Here is a 23,545-nt window from a genome sequence, read left to right as displayed (position 1 = left end):
TGATTCCCATTCAAAATCCAATTTTTCATAACCCTTAACCTAACCCTTAACCCTAACACTAATTCTAACCCCCCTAGAAATAAACCTTTTCCTTGTGGGGACTGGTTAAACATGTTCACACACACACACACACACACACACACACACACACACACACACACACACACACACACACACACACACACACACACACACACACACACACACACACACACACACACACACACACACACACACACACAAATAGTCTGGAAACTTCAAACTGTGATGGGGACTAAACAAGGTTCTCTACAAGGGGATTCTATTTGACCAAGGTGAAGAACTAGGTATGCTTATAAGCTACAGCTACTGCATAAGAGCATGATGTAAGAGGTGCAGTACATTTGCAACAAAGCTAGAGGGCTGAGAGACGGCTTATGAACTCTGAAGTCTACAGTAAATACAAAGCCTTGAGGATTACCACAGGCTATATTATGCCACAATGACACCTACTGGAGAAAACAGTTAATTGATCCTGTAATCTAGGCTACACAAGAACAACTCCACCACTGTGCTACTCCTGGCACTCAACTCCATTCTGTCAGATCTACAGGCACACAACAGTTACATGTGATTTTGTCAAGCAGAACACATTCTCAGGCCTACTGTAGGCTATGTCACGTATACACCTATGTCACGTACACACAAGTAGTATCAGGTGGAGACAGATGATCCATTTACCCCCGGCGAGGTTAATACCCAGAAAGCAGAGCAGGATAGCCACTGACATAAATTAATTATTTGAAATAAATTCTGTTCAGATAAACTGAAATTAAGTGGTCTTACAGAAGGTATACTGTATATTATCAACAAGTGGACAACACTACATTCAGCAGTTATATAGCATGACTTTAGAATAATCTCAGAACTGTTATGTTGACATGGCATATGGTAACAGGCCCCATATTCATAGGGCCTCAGAGTAAGAGGCTGATCTAGGACCAGCCACCTTGCCTGACGACCCACCCTGAATTTATTTCCGCTCCTCTATCGATCGCTATCACACCCTAATCAGTTTCACCTGTCCTCGTTATTGTCTCCACCCCCTCCAGGTGTCGCTTATTTTCCCCAGTGTATTTATCCCTCTGTTTCCTGTCTCTCTGTGCCAGTTCGTCTTGTATGTTTCCAAGTCAACCAGCGGTTTTCCCGGTCGCCTGCTTTTTGCTATTCTCCTTTTTCTAGTCCTCCCGGTTTTGACCCTTGCCTTTTTTGGACTCTGTACCCGCCTGCCTGACCTGACCTTTCTGCCTGCCTTGACCATGAGCCTGTCTGTCGCTCTGTACCTCCTGGACTCTGATCTGGTTTTGACCTTTTTGCCTGTCCACGACTCTTCTCCAACCATCTGCCTCCTGTGTCTGCATTTGGGTCTTGCCTTGATATTGCTACATACATTCTGTCTGAAACTGCCATCCTAGAAGTCGTTTCTGTCTTCAAAATGAGGGGCGTAGAAAACAAATTCATCAGCAATTGGGTCGTCAAACAAATCAATCAGAGAATAAAATTGATAACGTTGTCGTGTAGGCTGGCTCTAGCCCATCCCATTTGGAAACGACCAAGTCAAGAAGTATTATGCCGAGTTAGGGGTTCAGCCAAACTATTTTTCATTTGCAAAGGTAGCAACAACCAACATTTCCAGTATGCTAGCAGAGCTTAAATGATCCAAAGCCACAGGCCTGTATAATATTCCTGCAAGGTGTCTTGTAGATTCTGCTGAGCAAATTGCCCTTAGTATTACACATATTGCTAATCTCTCTCTTGAACAAGGCATCTTTCCCATGGATATTTATTTATTTCACCTTTATTTAACCAGGTAGGCAAGTTGAGTTCTCATTTACAATTGTGACCTGGCCAAGATAAAGCAAAGCAGTTCAACAACATACAACACAGAGTTACACATGGAGTAAAACAAACATACAGTCAATAATATAGTATAAAAAAAATAAGTCTATATACAATGTGAGCAAATGAGGTGAGATAAGGGAGGTAAAGGCAAAAAAAGGCCATGGTGGCAAAGTAAATACAATATAGCAAGTAAAACACTGGAATGGTAGATTTGTAGTAGAAGAAAGTGCAAAGTAGAAATAGAAATAATGGGGTGCAAAGGAGCAAAATAAATCAAATAAATAAATACAGTAGGGGAAGAGGTAGTTGTTTGGGCTAAATTATAGATAGGCTATGTACAGGTGCGGTGATCTGTGAGCTGCTCTGACAGCTGGTGCTTAAAGCTAGTGAGGGAGATAAGTGTTTCCAGTTTCAGAGATATGAAACACACTACAGTTCTATCTCTGTATAAGGGGACAAAGTCTGACCCTGGGAATTATAGGCCTGTATCTATCCTCAGTATAACATCAAAGATCCTGGAGAGAGTTGTACATGAGCAAATGTATGAATATGTTAACAAACAGGGTCCAATGTATGATTTTCAGTCGGGTTTTATAAAAACATACTCCACTGATTCATGTCTACTTTACTTGACTGACATCATCAGGAAAGAGATTGATGAGGGAAATCTGTGTGGAATGGTACAGCTTGACCTACAGAAGGCCTTTGATACAGTTAACCACTGTCTCCTAATCTCCAAACTGGAGGCACTGGGGTTAAGCAGTATCCCTCTAGGCTGGGTAAAGTCCTATTTATCAAGTAAGGAGCAAGTAGTAGAGGCATACTTAGCACAGAGCTTAATTAGCACAGAGCTTACTAACATTAGCAAATAGCTTGGAGATAATAAGCTATCTCTGCACTTAGGTAAAACTGAGGCAATTATTTTTGGACCCAGACCTAAATTGAGTAGGTCCTCTGAAATCAGAGTGGAGTTAGGGGGTGAGATGCTGACTACTAAAACCTCTGTTAGGTACCTGAGATGAATCCTTGTTGGAAGCTTGGGAGGTGTGAGCATGGCCACTAAAGTGATAGGGAAGGTTAATGGTAGGGCTAGAAAGCCCAAGCTGCTTGATAAGGACTCCATGAAAGTGCTAGCCACTGCCCTCTTTCAATGCTATTTTGACTACGCTAGTACTTACTGGTTTGGGGGCTTATCTAAGCTGATGAAGGGGAAGCTCCAGATAGCCCAGAATAAGCTGATCAGGGTAGTACTGAAGATGAGGCCACGTACTCATATATACAGGAGCTGCTTTCAGGAACTCAAGTGACTGCCTGTTGAGTTCTAGGGTTTCCCAGATTAGACTGGGTTTGGTTTACTGGAGTATTTATGGCTCTGCGCCCAGATATCTAACTGATTACTTTCCTCGTGTTAGGGATGCACATAATCACAGCACGAAATCAGGTGTTGCTAACGTGTGCTTATACAGGTTCAGGAGTAATGCTGGGACAGGTACTTTCTTGTATACTGGAGCCTCAGAATGGAATGAGTTACCTCTGCCCATAAAAATGACGTCCTCTCTGGGTAGCTTTAAAAATTAAGTAAAACACTGTTTGATGTATTCTGTGCCCATATGAACGACCCCTATGATGAAACTGCAATGATGAGATAGATGTTCTTCTTCTTTGTTATTTTTTGTATTATCTCGCTGTCATACTGTGTTCAACCGTGTTCGATTTTGCCTAGCCACCTTGTTTCAATAGGACCACAATGGAAATAAGTCTCAGACTTTATTGTGTTATCCTCGATGATTTTACTCATGCACATGTATGGCTTATTCATGTTTTATGTGTGCTTGTTTTTTTTAAATGGTCGAATTAATGAACTAAACTAAACAACCCATTGGTTTCTGGAACCAATCAGAATGGTCAGAATGTGTTTGAGTTCTACAAATCATCGGGGGAGGCAGACAAATCCATACTCATTATGGAGAACAAACGTCAGTTGGCCGGAGCAATGTTGATGGGTAGCCAGGCAACCAGCCAAACCCCCCCCACCCTGTCCATACAGTCTTATTCATTATGATCTAAAAAGGAAAAAACTGATCCTAGATCAGCACTACTACTCCGAGACGCTTTATAAATACAGGCCCAGATATCTGGTGAGAGTTAAAGCAAGAAAAAGAAAGGTGGAAGAAACATGATTGAAGTCGATTAGAAAATGAAAACAGAGAAATAATTATAATGTAAGAGTTACTATGGAACCAAATCCTTTTCATTACACCTTTGTGGCTTACATTTCTTAATTTACATTCTAATAAACCCCAATGAGTGCTTTTCCCCCGAAACCCAATTACATATGGAAAAGTGCTTCTCATACAGATATCTTTTTTCCCCCTACTTTAATGATTACCAAAATGTACCATTTTAATCTAACAGAAAAGTATATATATTTGTAAATCACAAATGCTTCGAGCAACAGCCACCTTTGTAGTGTAACCTATTTTGACAGAACAGAGGATATGTATATAAAAGTGATTGCAGAAATAAAAGAAATATCCACAACCAAACGTTTGACTCCTTGTAGCATCACGGGAAGAGTTCAATTGAGACCCTGTCTCAAGGGAGAATTCAGAGAAGTCTGTCACGTGACTTCGCAAACTGACTTGCCCATTGGCAATAGTAAATTGTGAGGTGATTCCAGAACGTGACGAGGCCTGGAACTGCGACTGGAAGTTTTGATCGATGGTGCTGAAAGTCAGATGCAACCAAGAAGGCAGAGCAGGACAGCCACAGACATCCCTCTAATGGCCCACTCACTCTGCAGGCTTTGAGAACCCCGTGATGTAAATGGCTCCAGCCACACACTGTTGAAATCAGAACACACACAGAAGATATGCACAAGACCTTTGAATGTAAACATATTGATTTATCTTTTTATTTATTTAGCTTTATAATATTTGTTTTTAAAGTTGAGTTGACTGAGAATGCATTCTCCTTTACCACAATAACCTTGGGAAGGAAGGGTTGCAGGGATGTTGAAGACATACACTCCCTTACGTATTTATTTGGACAGTGAAGCTAAAACTATTATTTTGGCTCTATACTCCATAATTTTGGATTTGAGATTAAATGTTTTATATGAGGCGACAGTACAGAATGTCTGCTTTTATTAGAGGGAATTTTCATACATATCTGTTTTACCGTTAAGAAATCAAATCAAATCTATTTATAAAGCCCTTCTTACATCAGCTGGTATCTCAAAGTGGGGGACAGAAACCCAGCCTAAAACCCAAAACAGCAAGCAATGCAGGTGTAGAAGCACGGTGGCTAGGAAAAACTCCCTAAAAAGGCCAGAACCTAGGAAGAAACATAGAGAGGAACCAGGCTATGAGGGGTGGCTAGTCCTCTTCTGGCTGTGCCGGGTGGAGATTATAACAGAACATGGCCAAGATGTTCAAATGTTCATAGATGACCAGCGGGGTCAAATAATAATAATCACAGTGGTTGTCGAGGGTGCAACAGGTCAGCACCTCAGCAGTAAATGTCAGTTGGCTTTTCATAGCCGATCATTCAGAGTATCTCTACCGCTCCTGCTGTCTCTAGAGAGTTGAAAACAGCAGGTCTAGGACAGGTTGCACGTCCGGTGAACAGGTCAGGGTTCCATAGACGCAGGCAGAACAGTTGAAACTGGAGCAGCAGCACGGCCAGGTGGACTGGGGACAGCAAGTAGTCATCAGGCCAGGTAGTCCTGAAGCATGGTCCTGGGGCTCAGGTCCTCCGAGAGAGAGAAAGAAAGAAAGAGAATTAGAGAGCATACTTAAATTCACACAGGACACCTGATAAGACAAGAGAAATACTCCAGATATAACAGACTGACCCTAGCCCCCTGACACATAAACTACTGCAGCATAAATACCTCAGGCTGAGACAGGAGGGGTCGGGAGACACTGTGGCCCCATCCGACGATACCCCCGGTCAGGGCCAAACAGGCAGGATATAACCCCACCCACTTTGCCAAAGCACAGCCCCCACACCACTAGAGGGATATCTTCAACCACCAACTTACCATCCAGAGACAAGGTTGAGTAGAGCCCACAAAGATCTCCGCCACGGCACAACCCAAGGGGGGGCGTCAACCCAGACAGGAAGATCACGTCAGTGACTCAACCCACTCAAGTGACGCACCCCTCCTAGGGACGGCATGGAAGAGCACCAGTAAGCCAGTGACTCAGCCCCTGTAATAGGGTTAGAGGCAGAGAATCCCAGTGGAGAAAGGGGAACAGTTAGGCGGCCTGTGTGACCGTAGCGTACATGTAGGTATGTACGGCAGGACCAAATCGGAAAGATAGGTAGGAGCAAGCCCATGTAATGCTTTGTAGGTTAGCAGTAAAACTTTGAAATCAGCCCTTGCCTTAACAGGAAGCACTGGAGTAAAATGATCTAGTCAAGATTCTAGCAGCCATGTTCAGCACTAACTGAAGTTTATTTAGTGCTTTATCCGAGTAGCCGGAAAGTAGAGCATTGCAGTTGTCTAACCTAGAAGTGACAAAAGCATGGATACATTTTTCTGCATCATTTTTGGACAGAAAGTTTCAGATTTTTGCAATGTTACGTAGATGGAAAAAAGCTGTCCTTGAAACAGTCTTGATATGTTAGTCAAAAGAGAGATCAGGGTCCAGAGTAACGCCGAGGTCTTTCACAGTTTTATTTGAGACGACTGTACAACCATCAAGATTAATTGTCAGATTCAACAGAAGATCTCTTTGTTTCTTGGGACCTAGAACAAGCATCTCTGTTTTGTCCGAATTTAAAAGTAGAACATTTGCAGCCATCCACTTCCTTATGTCCTTATGTCCTTATGGCTTCCAGCGAGGGCAATTTTGGGGCTTCACCATGTTTCATCGAAATGTACAGCTGTGTGTCATCCGCATAGCAGTGAAAGTTAACATTATGGTTCCGAATGATATCACCAAGAGGTAAAATATATAGTGAAAACAATAGTGGTCCTAAAACAGAACCTTGAGGGACACCGAATTTTACAGTTGATTTGTCAGAGGACAAACCATCCACAGAGACAAACTGATATCTTTCCGACAAATAAGATCTAAACCAGGCCAGAACTTGTCCGTGTAGACCAATTTGGGTTTCAAATCTCTCCAAAAGAATGTGGTGATCGATGGTATCAAAAGCAGCACTAAGGTCTAGGAGCATGAGGACAGATGCAGCGCCTCGGTCTGACGCCATTAAAAGGTCATTTACCACCTTCACAAGTGCAGTCTCAGTGCTACGATGGGGTCTAAAACCAGACTGAAGCGTTTCGTATACATTGTTTGTCTTCAGGAAGGCAGTGAGTTGCTGCGCACCGGCTTTTTCAAAACATTTTGAGAGGAATGGGTGATTTGAAATAGGGCGATAGTTTTTTATATTTTCTGGGTCAAGGTTTGGCTTTTTCAAGAGAGGCTTTATTACTGCCACTTTTAGTGGGTTTGGTACACATCCGGTGGATAGGGAGCCGTTTATTATGTTCAACATAGGACGGCCAAGCACAGGAAGCAGCTCTTTCAGTAGTTTAGTTGGAATAGGGTCCAGTATGCAGCTTGAAGGTTTAGAGGCCATGATTATTTTCATCATTGTGTCAAGAGATATAGTACTAAAACACTTGAGTGTCTCCCTTGATCCTAGGTCCTGGCAGAGTTGTGCAGACTCAGGACAACTGAGCTTTGGAGGAATACGCAGATTTAAAGAGGAGTCCGTAATTTGCTTTCTAATGATCATGGTCTTTTCCTCAAAGAACTTCATGAATTTATCACTGCTGAAGTGAAAGCCATCCTCTCTTGGGGAATGCTGCTTTTTAGTTAGCTTTGCGACAGTATCAAAAGTACATTTTGGATTGTTCTTATTTTCCTCAATTAAGTTGGAAAAATCGCATGATCGAGCAGCAGTGGGGGCTCTTTGATACTGCACGGTACTGTCTTTCCAAGCTAGTCGGAAGACTTCCAGTTTGGTGTGGCGCCATTTCCATTCCAATTTTCTGGAAGCTTGCTTCAGAGCTCTGGTATTTTCTGTATACCAGGGAGCTAGTTTCTTATGACAAATGTTTTTGGTTTTTAGGGGTGCGACTGCATCTAGGGTATTGCGCAAGGTTAAATTGAGTTCCTCAGTTGGGTGGTTAACTGATTTTTGTACTCTGACGTCCTTGGGTAGGCGGAGGGAGTCTGGAAGGGCATCTAGAAATCTTTGGGTTGTCCGAGAATTTATAGCACTACCTTTGATGATCCTTGGTTGGGTTTGAGCAGATTATTTGTTGCGATTGCAAACGTAATAAAATGGTGGTCCGATAGTCCAGGATTATGAGGAAAAACATTAGGATCCACAACATTTATTCCACGGGACAAAACTAGGTCCAGAGTATGACTGTGGCAGTGAGTAGGTCCGGAGACATGTTGGACAAAACCCACTGAGTCGATGATGGCTCCGAAAGCTTTTTGGAGTGGGTCTGTGTACTTTTCCATGTGAATATTAAAGTCACCAAAAATGTGGATATTATCTGCCATGACTACAAGGTCCGATAGGAATTCAGGGAACTCAGTGAAGAATGCTGTATATGGCCCAGGAGGCCTGTAAACAGTAGCTATAAAAAGTGATTGAGTAGGCTGCATAGATTTCATGACTAGAAGCTCCAAAGATGAAAACATTTTTTTTTTTTGTAAATTGAAATTTGCTATCATAAATGTTAGCAACACCTCCGCCTTTGCAGGATGCGCGGGGGGATATGGTCACTAGTGTAACCAGGAGGTGAGGACTCATTTAACACAGAAAATTCATCAGGCTTAAGCCATGTTTCAGTCAGGCCAATCACATCAAGATTATGATCAGTGATTAGTTCATTGACTATAACTGCCTTGGAAGTGAGGGATCTAACATTAAGTAGCCCTATTTTGAGATGCGAGATATCGCTATCTCTTTCAATAATGGCAGGAACAGAGGAGGTCTTTATTCCAGTGAGATTGCTAAGGCGAACACCACCATGTTTAGTTTTGCCCAACCTAGGTCGCGGCACAGACACGGTCTCAATGGGGATAGCTGAGCTGACTACACTGACTGTGCTAGTGGCAGACTCCACTAAGCTGGCAGGCTGGCTAACAGCCTGCTGCCTGGCCTGCACCCTATCTCATTGTGGAGCTAGGGGAGTTAGAGTCCTGCCTATGTTCGTAGATAAGATGAGAGCACCCCTCCAGCTAGGATGGAATCCGTCACTCCTCAAATGGCCAGGCTTGGTCCAATTATCTACAAATTCTATCTTTTGGGAGGGACAGAAAACAGTGAAAGCACTTTTAACGGTAAGTATCTAGTCACCCCATTTAAAGGGATCATAAATATTTGGACAAATTCAATAAAATGTAGTTAAAAGATTAGAATTTGGTCACATATTCCTGGCACGCAATGACTCCATCAAGCTTGTTGGATGCATTTGCAGTTTGTTTTGGTTGTGTTTCGCATTATGTTGTGCCCAATAGAAATGAATGGTAAATCATGTACACTGTATACTTTTATTATAAATAGGAATAGAATATGTTTCTGATCAAAATGCTAACCTCCCCTGGTATTTTTGCAATATTTTTTTTTTTTACCCTTATTTTACCAGGTAAATTGACTGAGAACACATTCTCATTTACAGCAACGACCTGGGGAATAGTCACAGGGGAGATGAGGGGGGATGAATGAGCCAATTGTAAACTGGGGATGATTAGGTGGCCATGATGGTATGAAGGCCAGATTGGGAATTAGCCAGAACACCGGGGTTAACACCCCTACTCTTATGATAAGTGCCATGGGATCTTTAGTGATGACGGAGAGTCAGGACAACCGTTTAATTTCCCATCAAAAAGATGGCACCCTACATAGGGCAATGTCCCCAATCACTGCCCTGGGGCATTGGGATAAAAACATTGACAAGAGGAAATGGTGACTCCAACTGGACCTCCAACACCACTTCCAGCAGCATCTGGTCTCCCATCCAGGGACCAACCCTGCTTAGCTTCAGAAGCAAGCCAGCAGTGGGATGCAGGATGGTGTGCTGCTGGTAATGGTGAGAGGGCATGTATGGGGGGGGCATGATCTTTGAGTAAATGTAACTTTCTCACTCATCATTATTCATGAATTTACCACAGGTCGACTCCAATCAAGTTGTAGAGACATCTCAAAGATGATCAATGGAAACAGGATGCACCTGAGCTCAATTTCGAGTCTCATAGCAAAGGGTCTGAATACTTATGTAAATAAGGTATTTCCATTTATTATGTTTGATAAATTAGCTAACATTTCTAAAAACCTGTTTTCACTTTGTCATTACGGGGTAGTGTGTGTATATATAGATGCATTTTTTTTTTTATTTAATCAATTTTAGAATAGGGCTGTAACATAACAAAATGTGGAAAAAAGGAAAGGCTCTGAATACTTTCCAAATGCACTGTACATTTTGGTTTTGATCAATGACAATTTAAAGGTGTGTTGCTCTGCTCCAAAAAGATACAGCTAGGCTAAAGTCCTTTGTTAGTTTTAACCAACCTTCAAATGGGCAGTTGTCAGCAATTGGGTTTTAATAACATATCAAATTCAGAAGTGTAATTTGTGCATTTTATATGCCTCATGATGGAAAATAACGTAATCAATATCAAAGCATTTCTTCAATAAATAATTGTTATTTATAGGTCTATATTAATATTATATAATTATTATACTTCCAAGAAACCAGTAGGCCTACTGTATGGATAATTATTTTTATTTGGAAGGACATGATAAACAATCAAAAACAAACAATTGAAGAATCAGATTTTTCACAAGTCCTATATAATATATTGCATAAATCTAACAGAACTTTACTGAAATAAAATCAGCTACAATTAAAGCAGTACATTACATATAATATCCAGTTCAATCGAATCGACAACTAAAAGACCATGCAAATCAACATCTTGCTTTTGATCAACCATCTGAAATATAATAATTCATCATAACTTGACTAACAACGAGTTTACTATCCTTCCTTCTGTAGCTCAATGATAAAACATGAACATCTGAGTCAAAATAACTCAGTCTCAAAGGAAGAAGCTCTTGTCCACAACTGCCAAAGAAGCTCAACATATCCAGAATAAAAACAATTATCTGATATAACTGAGGACTGTCTGCAATAATGACTATATGACATACATACTTCAGAGCCTTTTTACAAGCAACATTATATTTTTCAAAAATAGAACAAAGTATTTATCAAAAACTTTAACATTTATACTTTCCCCCCCAATCTGATGAAACAAGTTTCATTTTTTCCCCAGCTTATACAAGGACACTTACGGTCAGTTTATGGATAGGGGGTTACTGTACGTGGTGGAACTGTCCCAAAAATTGGTTGCTTTTTCACAACCATAACAGCAATCTTTTCAGTTCCCTCGGTATGCAGTTGAAGAAGGAACATTTTGGGTCTCAAACTTATACTATAAGTTGAAATCTAAGATAGTCATGGAGAAATAAACATACAACTATACACCGTGCTTTTGAATGTGCTTTCTTTCACCGGTGTACAGTAGGTTTAGTGTAAAACTTAAACCCATACAATCAGATGATAACTGAAATGGGGGGGGGGGGGAAACTAAACATTTTTCACATCTCATGATTGACTACAGGTCAACATTTCAGTTATATGCCACATGACATTGAATAATCAATTGTTGATGAATTTCCGAGGATGATGCCCCAGGTATTCTTCAAACTGACAGTCCAGTCCACACTACAATACTGTAACTATTATTTCATGGAAGGATGGGCGGACTTTAATTACTACGAGTCAAATCATAGCTGGTCAAATCACTAATGAGGGAAATAAAATAAAAAAATAGGTGGAAAAAAACCTATGGTTTCACAGAACATGAAGTGACAAACATTAAACTGCATTGAAAATCTAATGAAAAGTGGCTCCATAAAACATTGTACACCAATCCTCACTGTAGCTAGAACCACCAGGTTGTCCAGAACTGAAAATACACAAGCCAAAAATATTCTACTTATTTACAGCAGAGATACCAACTTTCTATACATTCTACAGAGGGAATGTTTACAGAGTAAAGTGTAGTAGCTGTTGAATCCAGAATGAGGGTATTATTTGTCCCTGATTGTCAGTAGAAATGTAACAAGTGAGAGCTAGCATTTGATGTAAAACATAATGTTGACATAATATAACTATCAATTCTATAAGCAAAACAATTTAACTTTAAAAGGCATGAACAATAAAGCACAAAAAAGAAAGACATCATGCAAGACAAAATAGCAAGACCGAAATGACTAAGGCAATATAACAAGAAAAATAATTTCAAACCATTTAATTTTGTCAAGGTAACTTCAAAAAGTGGCTGTTATTGTGTTGTTTCGCTTCACATGCAACAATTATATCAATCTGTTACAACAAATACCATAGAAACCCAACAATGCAAGAGAGACTCAACAAAATATATCTCAAAAATGTTCTGTAACCTCTGCCAAATATGCACAACTATTCAGAAAGTTAGGCAGTGTGTAATACAGTAATATCTATAAAGAAATAACCATTCACTTAAAATGTCATCGTGCAATTCAAATCTTAATTTTCAGAACTTTCTTGGAAAAGCACACAGATAAACACCCTAACAATAGATTACCGGTAGATAAAACATTTTTTATAATTTCTGTGCTACAAAAGATAGAAAATCGAAAGAGATGCCAGTGGTCAGTCTTTGCTGTAATAGCAAGAGGGCTAGAATGTTTGAAAGGAAAGTCCTTTTAAAGAGCAGAAAGTTCCACTTTCATTGTAAATAACTTTGAATTGGGTTTGTTTCAGAAAGTGCAGATGGGGCTAGTATATTTAATTGACAGTCACCAAAAATTACTATGAAACATATGGGGATATTTTAAATATTTTAAAAAGGCACTGATGAGAACTAATAAAGATATTTTCCAGGACAGGAGCCTAAATGAAAGACAAACTTGAATCTCTTACAACTATATGTGCAATGTAGGATATAAAGTACTGCGGAATGGGCAATTCTCTTCCCCCCCAAAAAATCAAGTTTCCAGCAACAGTTATGTGAGTAAAGTCAAAACTTATAAAATAATCACGATAGTTGTGATGGAAAGCAGAAGTTTCAGTACAATTGTATTAATGCCCACAGATCATTTGTTCGTTCAACATGGGGAGATCTTTTTGTGTTGGTAAAATGTATTAGGCAAGAAATGGCAGTGGAAACGCCCTGACGTGCAAATATTGATATAAGAACCATCATATTGAAGTAAACTTGGAGTCGTGGGATGATATAGTGTGGTCCTCCCACTACGACTCGTCGGGAAAGCATGCAGTTTATTAGGCTACAGATTAAATAAGTTATGAACTTCACAGGATGGTGAAAGTGCAAGCTTGACATTGTTTTCCAATAAATATATTGAGTGTCTTATTCTGGTGACATGATGATCTATGCTTGGCTGTCATTTAACAAATATTCTCGCTATTATCCATCATTTCATCATGTAGGTAGCCAACCCACACTGTGTCTGCGAGCTGTTGGCTATAGAGAACACATGCAAAGACCAGAGTGGGCACATTCCCTATATAATAACATTTTGGGGGTACAAAACCAACAGTAGAGTTGAAAATGCGATTTTTTATTTAATCGCAAAAGTTATGGGCACGACGTCATCACGCACAGCCTTTCATCCACAACAAGTTCATTAGATGGAAACATCTCTGGTGGGAAAATGTGCATATTGTTTTTAATGCAGAGTTTAGAATATTCAAATGAAAATCTGTCACCAACTGGATGGAAACCTACCTGCGCTGACATACATTCACCCGTAATGAAGTGTGTACAAAACACAATGATTATTTTATATAACTTTCCGGGCTGATTTCCCACTCTACTCATGGATTATTTCCCCTTGCGGTCTTCACCAGCTACTGAGAAAACAGCCGTACAACTACCAACCCTTCTAGAGACTTAAGTATCCAATGACTGCTTAGATTAATACATCTGCAATGAACCATGATTTGTTTCCCAATAAGTGCATGCAACATAACTGTATAACATTTCGATGACCTATAACAAAGCATTTAGGTTCTCATTTGAACCATGATCTAATCCCTAAAAAGATCACAATAAGATCATCAATTAACCTCACTTAAGGTACATTGTGCAAACAATTTAATATTCAGACAAATTACATTTGTTTAGAATCTTTAGAATGGTCAAGACCAACCTATTTCTATCAAGTACTGTTGATTTGGATGAAGAATGACATACACACAAAAGTATGTGGACACCCGTTCAAATTGGTGGATTGGGCTATTTCCGCCACAGACAAGTGTATAACATCAAGCACACAGCCATGGAATCTCCACAGACAAACATTGGCACTCAATAGCGAGTTCCAAACTGCCTCTGGAAGAAACATCAGCACAAAAACTGTTTGTCAGGAGCTTCATGAAATACTTTTCCATGGCCGAGCAGCCGCACACAAGCCTAAGAACATCATACGCAACGCCAAGCGTCGGCTGGAATGGTGGAAATGCGTTCTCTGGAGTGATGAATCACGTTTTACCATATGGCAGTCTGACGGACAAATCTGGGTTTGGCAGATACCAGGAGTACGCTACCTGCCCCAATGCATAATGCCAACTGTAAAGTTTGGTGGAGGAGGAATAATGATCCCAGGCTGTTTTTCATGGTTCAGACTAGGTCCTTTAGTTCCAGTGTAGGGAAAACTTAAGACTACAGCATACAATGACATTCTAGACAATTCTGTACTTCCAACTTTGTGGCAACAGTTTGGGGAAAGCCCTTTCCTGTTTTAGCATGACAATACCCCTATGCACAAAGTGAGGTCCATACAGAAAGTATTTGACAAGATTGTTGTGGAAGAACTTGACTGGCCTGCAGAGCCCTGACCTCAACCCCATCGCACACCTTTGGGATGAATTGGAAACCCGACTGCGAGCCAGGCCTAATCGCCCAACCTCACTAATACTCATGGCTGAATGGAACCAAGTCCATGCAGCAATGTTCCAACATTTAGTAGAAAGCCTTCCCATAAGAGTGGAGGCTGTTATAGCAGCAAAGGGGGGACCAATTCCATATTAATGCACAGGATTTTGGAATGAGATGTTTGACGAGCAGGTGTCCACATACTTTTGGTCATGTAGTGTACTTCATTCCACACCAACCACCATACATTTCTTCCAGGGGAGAGCTTTGAATCAAGTGACTTTAAATTAAGACTTATTAAATCAAAATGATCATATGATCAAATACAAATAAAATCATATTTCAGGCTACACACCATGAAAAAGGAGTTCAGCAAGCAACTGAAGAAAACATTCCTTACATAAATTATTTGAAATTAATTCTGTTCAGATAAAATGAAATGAAAAGGTCTTACAGCAGGTATACTGTACATTATCAACAAGTGGACAACACTACATTCAGCAGCTATATAGCATGACTTTAGAAGAATCTCAGAATTGTTATGTTGACATGGCCTACGGTAACAGGGCCCGTGTTCATAGGGCCTCAGAGTAAGAGTGCTGATCTAGGACCAGCCACCTTGCCTGACGACTCACCCCAAATGTATTTCCGCTGCCCTATCGATCGCTACATATATTCTGTCTGAAACTTCCATCCTAGAAGTTGTTTGTGTGACTTCAAAATGAGGGGAGTTGTACAAAACAAATTCATAGGCGATTGGGTCATCCAACAAATCTAATCAGAGTATCAAAGTTGATAATGTCACGTTGGCTGGCCCTAGTACAACTAATTGGGTTCTGGGACGAATTAGAAAGGTCAGAATGTGCTTGCATTCTACAAATCATTGGGGGGAGGCAGGCGATGTTGATTGGTAGCCAGGAACCCCCCCCCCCCCATACAGTCTTATTCATTATGATCTAAAAAGGAAAATCTGATCCTAGATCAGCACTACTACTCCGAGACGCTTTATAAATACAGGCCCAGATATCTGGTGAGAGTAAAAGCAAGAAAAAGAAAGGTGGAAGAAACATGATTAAAGTCGATTAGAAAATGAAAACAGAGAAATAATTATAATGTAAGAGTTACTATGCAACCAAATCCTTTTCATTACACCTTTGTGGCTTACATTTCTTAATTTACATTCTAATAAACGCCAATGAGTGCTTTTCCCCCCCGAAACCCAATTACATATGGAAAAGTGCTTCTCATACAGATATATTTTCCCCCCCTATTTTAATGATTACCAAAATGTACCATTTTAATCTAACAGAAAAGTATATATATATATTTTTTTAAATCACAAATGCTTTGAGCAACAGCCACCTTCGCAGTGTAACCTATTTTGGCAGAACAGAGGATATGTATATAAAAGTGCCTTCCAAAATGATCACAGAAATAAAAAAAATATCCTCAACCAAACGTTTGACTCCTTGTAGCATCAGGGGAAGAGTTCAATTGAGACCTCGTCTCAAGGGAGAATTCAGAGAAGTCTGTTCCATGACTTCGCAGACTGACTTGTCCATTGGCAATAGTAAACTGGGAGGTGATTCCAGAACGTGACGAGGCCTGGAACTGTGACCGGAAGTTCTGATCGAAGGTGCTGATTTGAAAAGTCTGATGCAACCCTTGAGCATCAGTCTTTTTCGAGGATGCAACTTCCTCCAGAAAGTCTTCGGTTGGCGACACAGCCGAGGGGGTCGTTTCGTCCCCTGAAAATGAGAAAGAGTGCTGGGAATCCCCTACAAGTAGTCCAAAATGGGGTTTCTCCAAGGTAGAGCGTAGTGGAGAGTTCATCCCTGACCTACCAGTGGTAAACCTGCTGGGTGAAGGGTTCTGTTTCTCTGTGGAGAACAGAGGCTGGTTGGAGAGACTGGGGCTCTCGGTGACAAAGGTAAGACTCTGGCTGCTCAAGTAGCTATCGTTCTGGCTGGTCCTCTCCAGTGCTTGCTGAAGGAACTTTGAGTACTCGTGAAGGAGGCTAGACTTCTCTGCTGGTGGGGCTTGAGGGTTACCTCCCAGGCTCTCTACCGGGCTGGCCTCAGACACATCCGAGGAGTTGATGGAGATGCTGGAGGTCACCTCCGTGTCAGCCACACTGAAGGAGATATCAGGTTGCCCATTGGCCTTGTTTGAGTAGTGGTCCAGGAGAGTCTGGAGAACCTCATCCGGGAGAACGTTCTTGTCGTGGTTGGACTTGATCTCGACGCTCAACGGCTGGGGTTCCAAGATGGTGGCGGGAACGGTTTCGTCGATGACATTGGCCACTGTGGCTTGTCTAATGGAAGGCTGGGACGTGATGCTGCTTACATTCAGAGCGTAATTGCGGTTGTTGGCCAAAGTGGCCTGCTGGAGATACCTCTTCTTCTTCAGGAACTGCATTGCATCATCGTAGTTTGTGCTGCTGGATGCTGGTTTCGTCTGCCCTCCTTGGAGAGCATCTACTGGCTCCAGGTCAGAATTGGCCACATCCACATCCAGAAGACCTTGTTTGTCCACGATCTCGAATGTGTACCTGGTGATTTTGCCATCTTCAAAAGAGGACAAAGGGGACAGACTCACAGGTGGTTTGGGATCAGTTGGTTGCTTCAGACTCCTCTTGGGGACCTTCTTAAGGACCAGCTTGGGAGGATGAATCTCCTCAGAGGAGAGATTCTCCCCACCCAGCCCCAAATGCTGCTCGCCAGACGAGTCTGGAAGCTCCACAGAATAATCTGCCACCACATACTCATCTTTGACCACCTTGGAGGTAACCGCATAGAGAGGTAGACATTCGATTTTGTTCAGTCTTTGCTCCACCTCCTTATCCATGGCGCCAAGAGAAGTGACCGTGGCAACGTCTTCAGTGGCAGCAGCTGAGAGAGAGCATTGAGACTTGTCTGAAGTCTTCAAGCGTTTCTTCTTGGGCAGCGAGCACTCTTTGGCAGAGAAGGAAAAGCCCAGAGATTCTGTGTTGCGCAGGAGTCCTCCATCTTTCCCAGCTGCTGCAGCCTTGTGGGCTTTCCTCTCCTTCATCTCATGGCACATGCGCCTGTGCTTTAGAACCCGGTCAGTTCTGGAGAAGTACTGTGGAAAACAAACCGAATGGGTTTGTGGCATACATGGATAGTAGCAGAATAAATGTTTCTAAAGAAACGTCTGCATGCTATATAAACCAGTTTTAAACTAGAATTTGAACTAGAGATGTATACTATTTGTGCCATCTTGCTAACTCCTAAGGTCATTGTCTATCATGGCAAACCATAGGAGTTGGCTATACAGCACAAACAGATATGGGACCAGGCCATTGAGATGTGCTTTGATAACATAAATAACCAACCTGGTGGCAGTAGTCACATTGATAGGGCTTCTCTCCACTGTGGGTCCTTCTGTGCCTCTCCATGTGGTATTTCTGAATGAACCTCATGCCACACTCCTCACAGCGGAAGGGCTTCTCACCTGACAGAAAGTCAAAGGGACAGCTCATTCTGTGGGCAAGTAACATCAACATTCAACAGGTGGGATCTTTGACTAACCATTGGCTAACATAGTTAAATCATCACTTCGTGGGGCATTCTCTTACCAGTGTGGATTTTCTCATGTCTCTGGAGAAGGTACTTCTGTATGAAGCGCATATCACACTGGCTGCACTGAAATGGCTTCTCACCTGAAACCAAGCAAGTTGGTCAGTTTGACCATATTTTTCTTACTTATATTCAATGGGAAATTGTGTTAGCCTACTTATTATGCAGAAATTGTACCTTACAACAGAGGGCCTAGATCATTGTTTTGTTAATTTAATGTAAAGCAAGAGGCTTGACTGTCATAAGACATACCAGTGTGGATGAAGACATGTCTTTGTAGATGGTAGTTGGTTCGGAAGGCTGCGTTGCAGTGCACACACACATGACACTTTGGACTCTGGAGACCCAATGACCCATCCTCATTGATGGTGAGAATCTAAACAAAGAGAGATAAATGGAAAGACAAGGACAAGAAATGTGTCAAATCACAATTTATATACAACTGAAGCTGGGTGGGCCTTCATAAAAAAAAAAATAATAATAATGGTTTTCATGTTGCTAGTTTTGGCAACAGGATTTGTCAGGTCCCAAAATAGATATTTAATCTGCACAGACCATGTGATTATAACCTTGTTTCAAGCAATAATGATTTAAATGCAAAACGTATTATACATTTGCACCTTGGCAGGAGAGCGCTGCTTTCGCTTCTTCTTCTTGTGACACTCTGTGAGGTCTCTGGGCTGTTTTCTTTCTTTCTTCCCCAGCATTAGTTGATCAGAAGTCAGCTTCAACTCTTGTTTGATGCTTACCTACAAAACATTGCTTATGTTTGAATTTCACTGCTTAAAGTCAGAATGATTTTGCACTCAATGGGTGAATCGCAAGTCTTCAAAATGAAGACCGGGAGAAGAGAGGAAGTAAGGAATGACGAAAGACTTGAGATTCACCCAATGTCACGATTTACAGCATGTATGGCAAGAAGACTGGCAATAAGAATGTATGCATGACATGGACTCACAGGCAGCTTGTGTGAGAGTCTCTGATTCATTCCCCCTTCCCTGCCGTTCTTCACAGTCTCCTCATGTACCACCATCTCATCAGTTGGGATCAGGTCATGGGACACCATTGAAACCCCTGTCAGGTCATCATCATCCTCTTCATCATCGTCTGCTAACAGGGGGTGGTGGGCTAAACCCCGCTCGCCCAGGGTCATGACGACTGGACCTCCACCCCCTAACCCCACCCTCTCATCCACTCCCCCACCACACTTCAGCAGCATCCCCTCCAGCTTGTCATCAATGTTCATCTTAACTTAGAGGGACCTACGTGTCTGTGGGGTCAAATGAGGGCAGAAGTATTAGCTAGCTAACGAGTTACTGTAACTTAGTTAAAGACAACGAAAACATTTAGCTACATTTAATAGGGGTCATCACTGAGTAATCTCGGGTTTAGCTGACAGTTAGCTAACTGAATAACTAACAAACAAAACCTTGAAAGATTGTCAGCCAACTGAGTAACTACTGTAGCCATCAACAATCCCGTTAAATCAAAATAACACAGCGAGCGTTAGAACTAAAACTAGCTAACGTTAGTAGGCTAAGGCTATTGTACATAGTAGTAGCTAGGGTAACAACATGATATGTCGCTATAAAATAAATTGAGCGGTCAACTGGCTAACTAGCAACATAGCAACCTAACGTTAGATGTTAAGATGATTTGTAACTTTAGCTAGCTAAACAACTTTACCTAAACAAGCAACACAACTAACTAGCTAACGTTAGATAGCTATCAGCGTTGACAGGCAACGTTAGCAGTAGCCTGTTAGCTAGCTTGCTAACTATGGTTAGCTGTGAATAGCAAACGTTAGCTAGCTAGGCCTGATCAGAAACAACAACCCAGAAGAGCTAGCAAGAACTCAAGTCAAGATTTAGGTTAGCTTCACTCAAGTGAAATCGAGAAGTAGCTAATGCACGGCAGAAAACTGTTCACAACTAGCTAGCTGTCTAGATAACGTTTCTAACCAAAATATATATATATATATTACTAACATTAGCTAAGCTAGCTAACGTAACGTCTTTAGACTGCTTACCTACTTTGGAGTCTAATAAGGTCGTTTAGCAGTCATGGTTAATCTGCAAAAGTGTATCCGCTGTGTGATATATGCCGCGAGAGAAAGAAACGTCACCGCATTTGGCCCAACTGCAGTGCATGGGGAATGTACGGTAAATTGTCTAGTTTGCGTTGTGATGTCCTTTACCTGTAGAAAATATTTTGTAAGTAAACCAAGATAGACCACAACGTATCGATTCCAATGTGAACAAATGAGTCATAGTGGGCAGAACAAACAAGAAGTCGGGCACAGACAAGCATAAGCTAGCGAGATCCTATTGGGGTGTTCTAGCACAAATCTGCATATGTCCATTAGGGAACGCCTACTCTGTCAAGTGCGCGTGTGCAATAACTCAATTGGTCTTTGCGCACCTTATAAAACGCGATTTAAAAAAACTTTTGCAAAGGGTAAAGTCTACAAATCGTAGTCCACTCTTTTCATAACATATATTAGTTTTGGGAATAGAAAACTGTGTTTAGATGAAATGTTTCATCAATGAGAAAATTTGCAGAACGTCGCCCAAAATCCATCTCGTTCCATCTTCTCCCACTACCCGCCTTCAGGCTTTCGCTCACTACCATATTTAGTAGTGAGTGGAAATGCCAAGCGGATGCTTCACATTTATACATCCAGTGAAATATCTGTCTCATTGTTCTATCTGTGCCTGGAGTGACTAGTGGAGCAAGCACTACAGTGTGTGCTCTGCAGACCTTTTCTACATATCTTTAGCGCGCTCGCACGCAGAACTAGAATGACTACGATACTATTTGTTCCCAAAACACGATGTTTAATGCATTCAGGAAACATAATACTGTTTGACAGATAGTCATATCAAAACTTCCTCATTAACAAAAAATAAATCAATGATTTGTTAATGAACTTGCTATTAAATCAATTAACTAGTACACCAATTAACTCAGCTACTACATGAATCTGATTAGAGCACAACTGTATCACCTAAGTCACAGGGCAAATGGGGCCTAAAAATGTAAACTGATTATAGTGCATTATTACCAAAACACAATTTTAAGTTAACAACAGATGGCAGCATTCACTGAACATCGATTGCTTCTGTCTGATAAGCTCAAAATGGAAAGTATTTGTATAATTTAGTCAGCCTCCTTTCCTTTCCCATAGAAATATATACAATACCAGTCAAAAGTTTGGACACACCTACTCATTCCAGAGTTTTTCTTTATTTTTACTATTTCCTACATTGTAAAATAATAGTGAAGACATCAACACTATGACATAACACATGGAATCATGTAGTAACCAATAAAGTGTAAAACAAATCAAAATATATTTTATATCTGAGATTCTTTAAAGTAGCCACCAATTGCCTTGATGATAGCTTTGCACACTCTTGGCATTCTCTCAACCAGCTTCAAGAAGTAGTCCCGTGTGGTCCTGTGTGGCTCAGTTGGTAGAGCATGGTGTTTGCAACGCCAGGGTTGTGGGTTCGATTCCAATGGGGGACCAGTACAGGAAAAAAAAAATATATAAACAAATTATGAAATGTATGCATTGACTACTGTAAGTCGCTCTCGATAAGAGTGTCTGCTAAATGACTAAAATTTAAAATGTAGTCACCTGGAATGCATTTCAATTAACAGGTGTGTCTTGCTAAAAGTACATTTGTGGCATTTCTTTCCTTCTTAATGCATTTGAGCCAATCATTTGGGTTGTGACAAGGTAGGAATGTTATAAAGAAGATAGCCCTATTTGGTAAAAGACTAAAACCATAGTATGTCAAGAACAACTCAAATAAGCAAAGAGAAACGACAGTCTGTCATTACTTTAAGACATGAAGTTCAGTCAATCCGGAAAGTTTCAACAACTTAGGGCAGTTGCAAAAATCAAGCGCTGTGATGAAACTGGCTCTCATGAGGACTGCCACAGGAAAGGAAGGCCCAGAGTTACCTCTGATGCAGAGGATAAGTAAATTAGAGTTACCAGACATTACCAGACATTGCAGCCCAAATAAATGTTTCAGAGTTCAAGTAACAGACACATCTCAACATCAACTGTTCAGAAGAGACTGCGTGAATCTGGCCTTCATATTTGAATTACAGAGTGAAGGAAAAGCTGTAATCAAAAGAAAGGGTGGCTTCTTTGAAGAATAGAAAATATATATACAGTTGAAGTCGGAAGTTTACATACACCTTAGCCAAATACATTTAAACTCAGTTTTTCACAATAACTGACATTTAATCCTAGTAAAAATTCCCTGTCTTAGGTCAGTTAGGATCACCACTTTATTTTAAGAATGTGAAATGTCAGAATAATAGTAGAGAGAATGATTTATTTCAGCTTTTATTTCTTTCATCACATTCCCTGTGGGTCAGAAGTTTACATACACTCAATTAGTATTTGCTAGCATTGCCTTTAAATTGTTTAACTTGGGTCAAACGTTTTGGGTAGCCTTCCACAAGATCTCACAATAAGTTGGGAGAATTTTGGCCCATTCCTCCTGACAGAGCTGGTGTAACCGAATCAGGTTTGTAGGCCTCTTTGCTCGCACACACTTTTTCAGTTCTGCCCACAAATTTTCAATAGGATTGAGGTCAGGGCTTTGTGATGGCCACTCCAATACCTTGACTTTGTTGCCCTTAAGCCATTTTGCCACAACTTTGGAAGTATGCTTGGGGTCATTGTCCGTTTGGAAGAGCCATTTGCAACCAAGCTTTAACTTCCTGACTGATGTCTTGAGATGTTGCTTCAATATATTCACATAATTTTCCTCCCTCGTGATGCCATCTAGTTTGTGAAGTGCACCAGTCCCTCCTGCAGCAAAGCATCCCCACAACATGATGCTGCCACCCCCGTGCTTCACAGTTAGATGGTGTTCTTCAGCTTGCAAGCCTCCCCCTTTTTCCTCCAAACATAATGATGGTCATTATGGCCAAACAGTTCTATTTCTGTTTCATCAGACCAGAGGACATTTCTCCAAAAAGTACGATCTTTGTCCTCATGCGCAGTTGCAAACCGTAGTCTGGCTTTTTTTATGATGGTTTTGGAGCAGTGGCTTC

At 41.1% G+C, this 23,545-nt stretch overlaps 1 protein-coding gene across 5 annotated transcripts; it reads right to left on the bottom strand.

The window, feature by feature from the left end:
* Window positions 1-10,626: 10,626 nt before the first annotated feature.
* Window positions 10,627-20,783, bottom strand: LOC106582282 (zinc finger protein 148). 5 transcript variants are annotated; one of them, XM_045704730.1, is made up of 7 exons: window positions 20,493-20,783; window positions 19,422-19,733; window positions 19,084-19,212; window positions 18,716-18,839; window positions 18,463-18,546; window positions 18,220-18,338; window positions 10,627-17,966 (listed from the first exon to the last, which is right to left on the bottom strand). In XM_045704730.1, the coding sequence occupies exons 2-7, from the start codon at window positions 19,707-19,709 to the stop codon at window positions 16,314-16,316; spliced, it is 2,397 nt and encodes a 798-aa protein (XP_045560686.1). In that variant the 5' UTR covers window positions 19,710-19,733; window positions 20,493-20,783; the 3' UTR covers window positions 10,627-16,313. The 5 variants fall into 5 exon arrangements, with proteins under 5 accessions (XP_045560686.1, XP_045560687.1, XP_014020667.1 ...); XM_045704731.1 differs by having other exon boundaries at window positions 20,497-20,779; XM_014165192.2 differs by having other exon boundaries at window positions 19,422-19,725; window positions 20,493-20,776.
* Window positions 20,784-23,545: the final 2,762 nt, after the last annotated feature.

The sequence above is a fragment of the Salmo salar genome, chromosome ssa21 (assembly GCF_905237065.1).
Source record: "Salmo salar chromosome ssa21, Ssal_v3.1, whole genome shotgun sequence".
NCBI classification, from domain to species: domain Eukaryota; kingdom Metazoa; phylum Chordata; class Actinopteri; order Salmoniformes; family Salmonidae; genus Salmo; species Salmo salar.
This window is presented reverse-complemented; position numbering and strand designations above follow the sequence as displayed.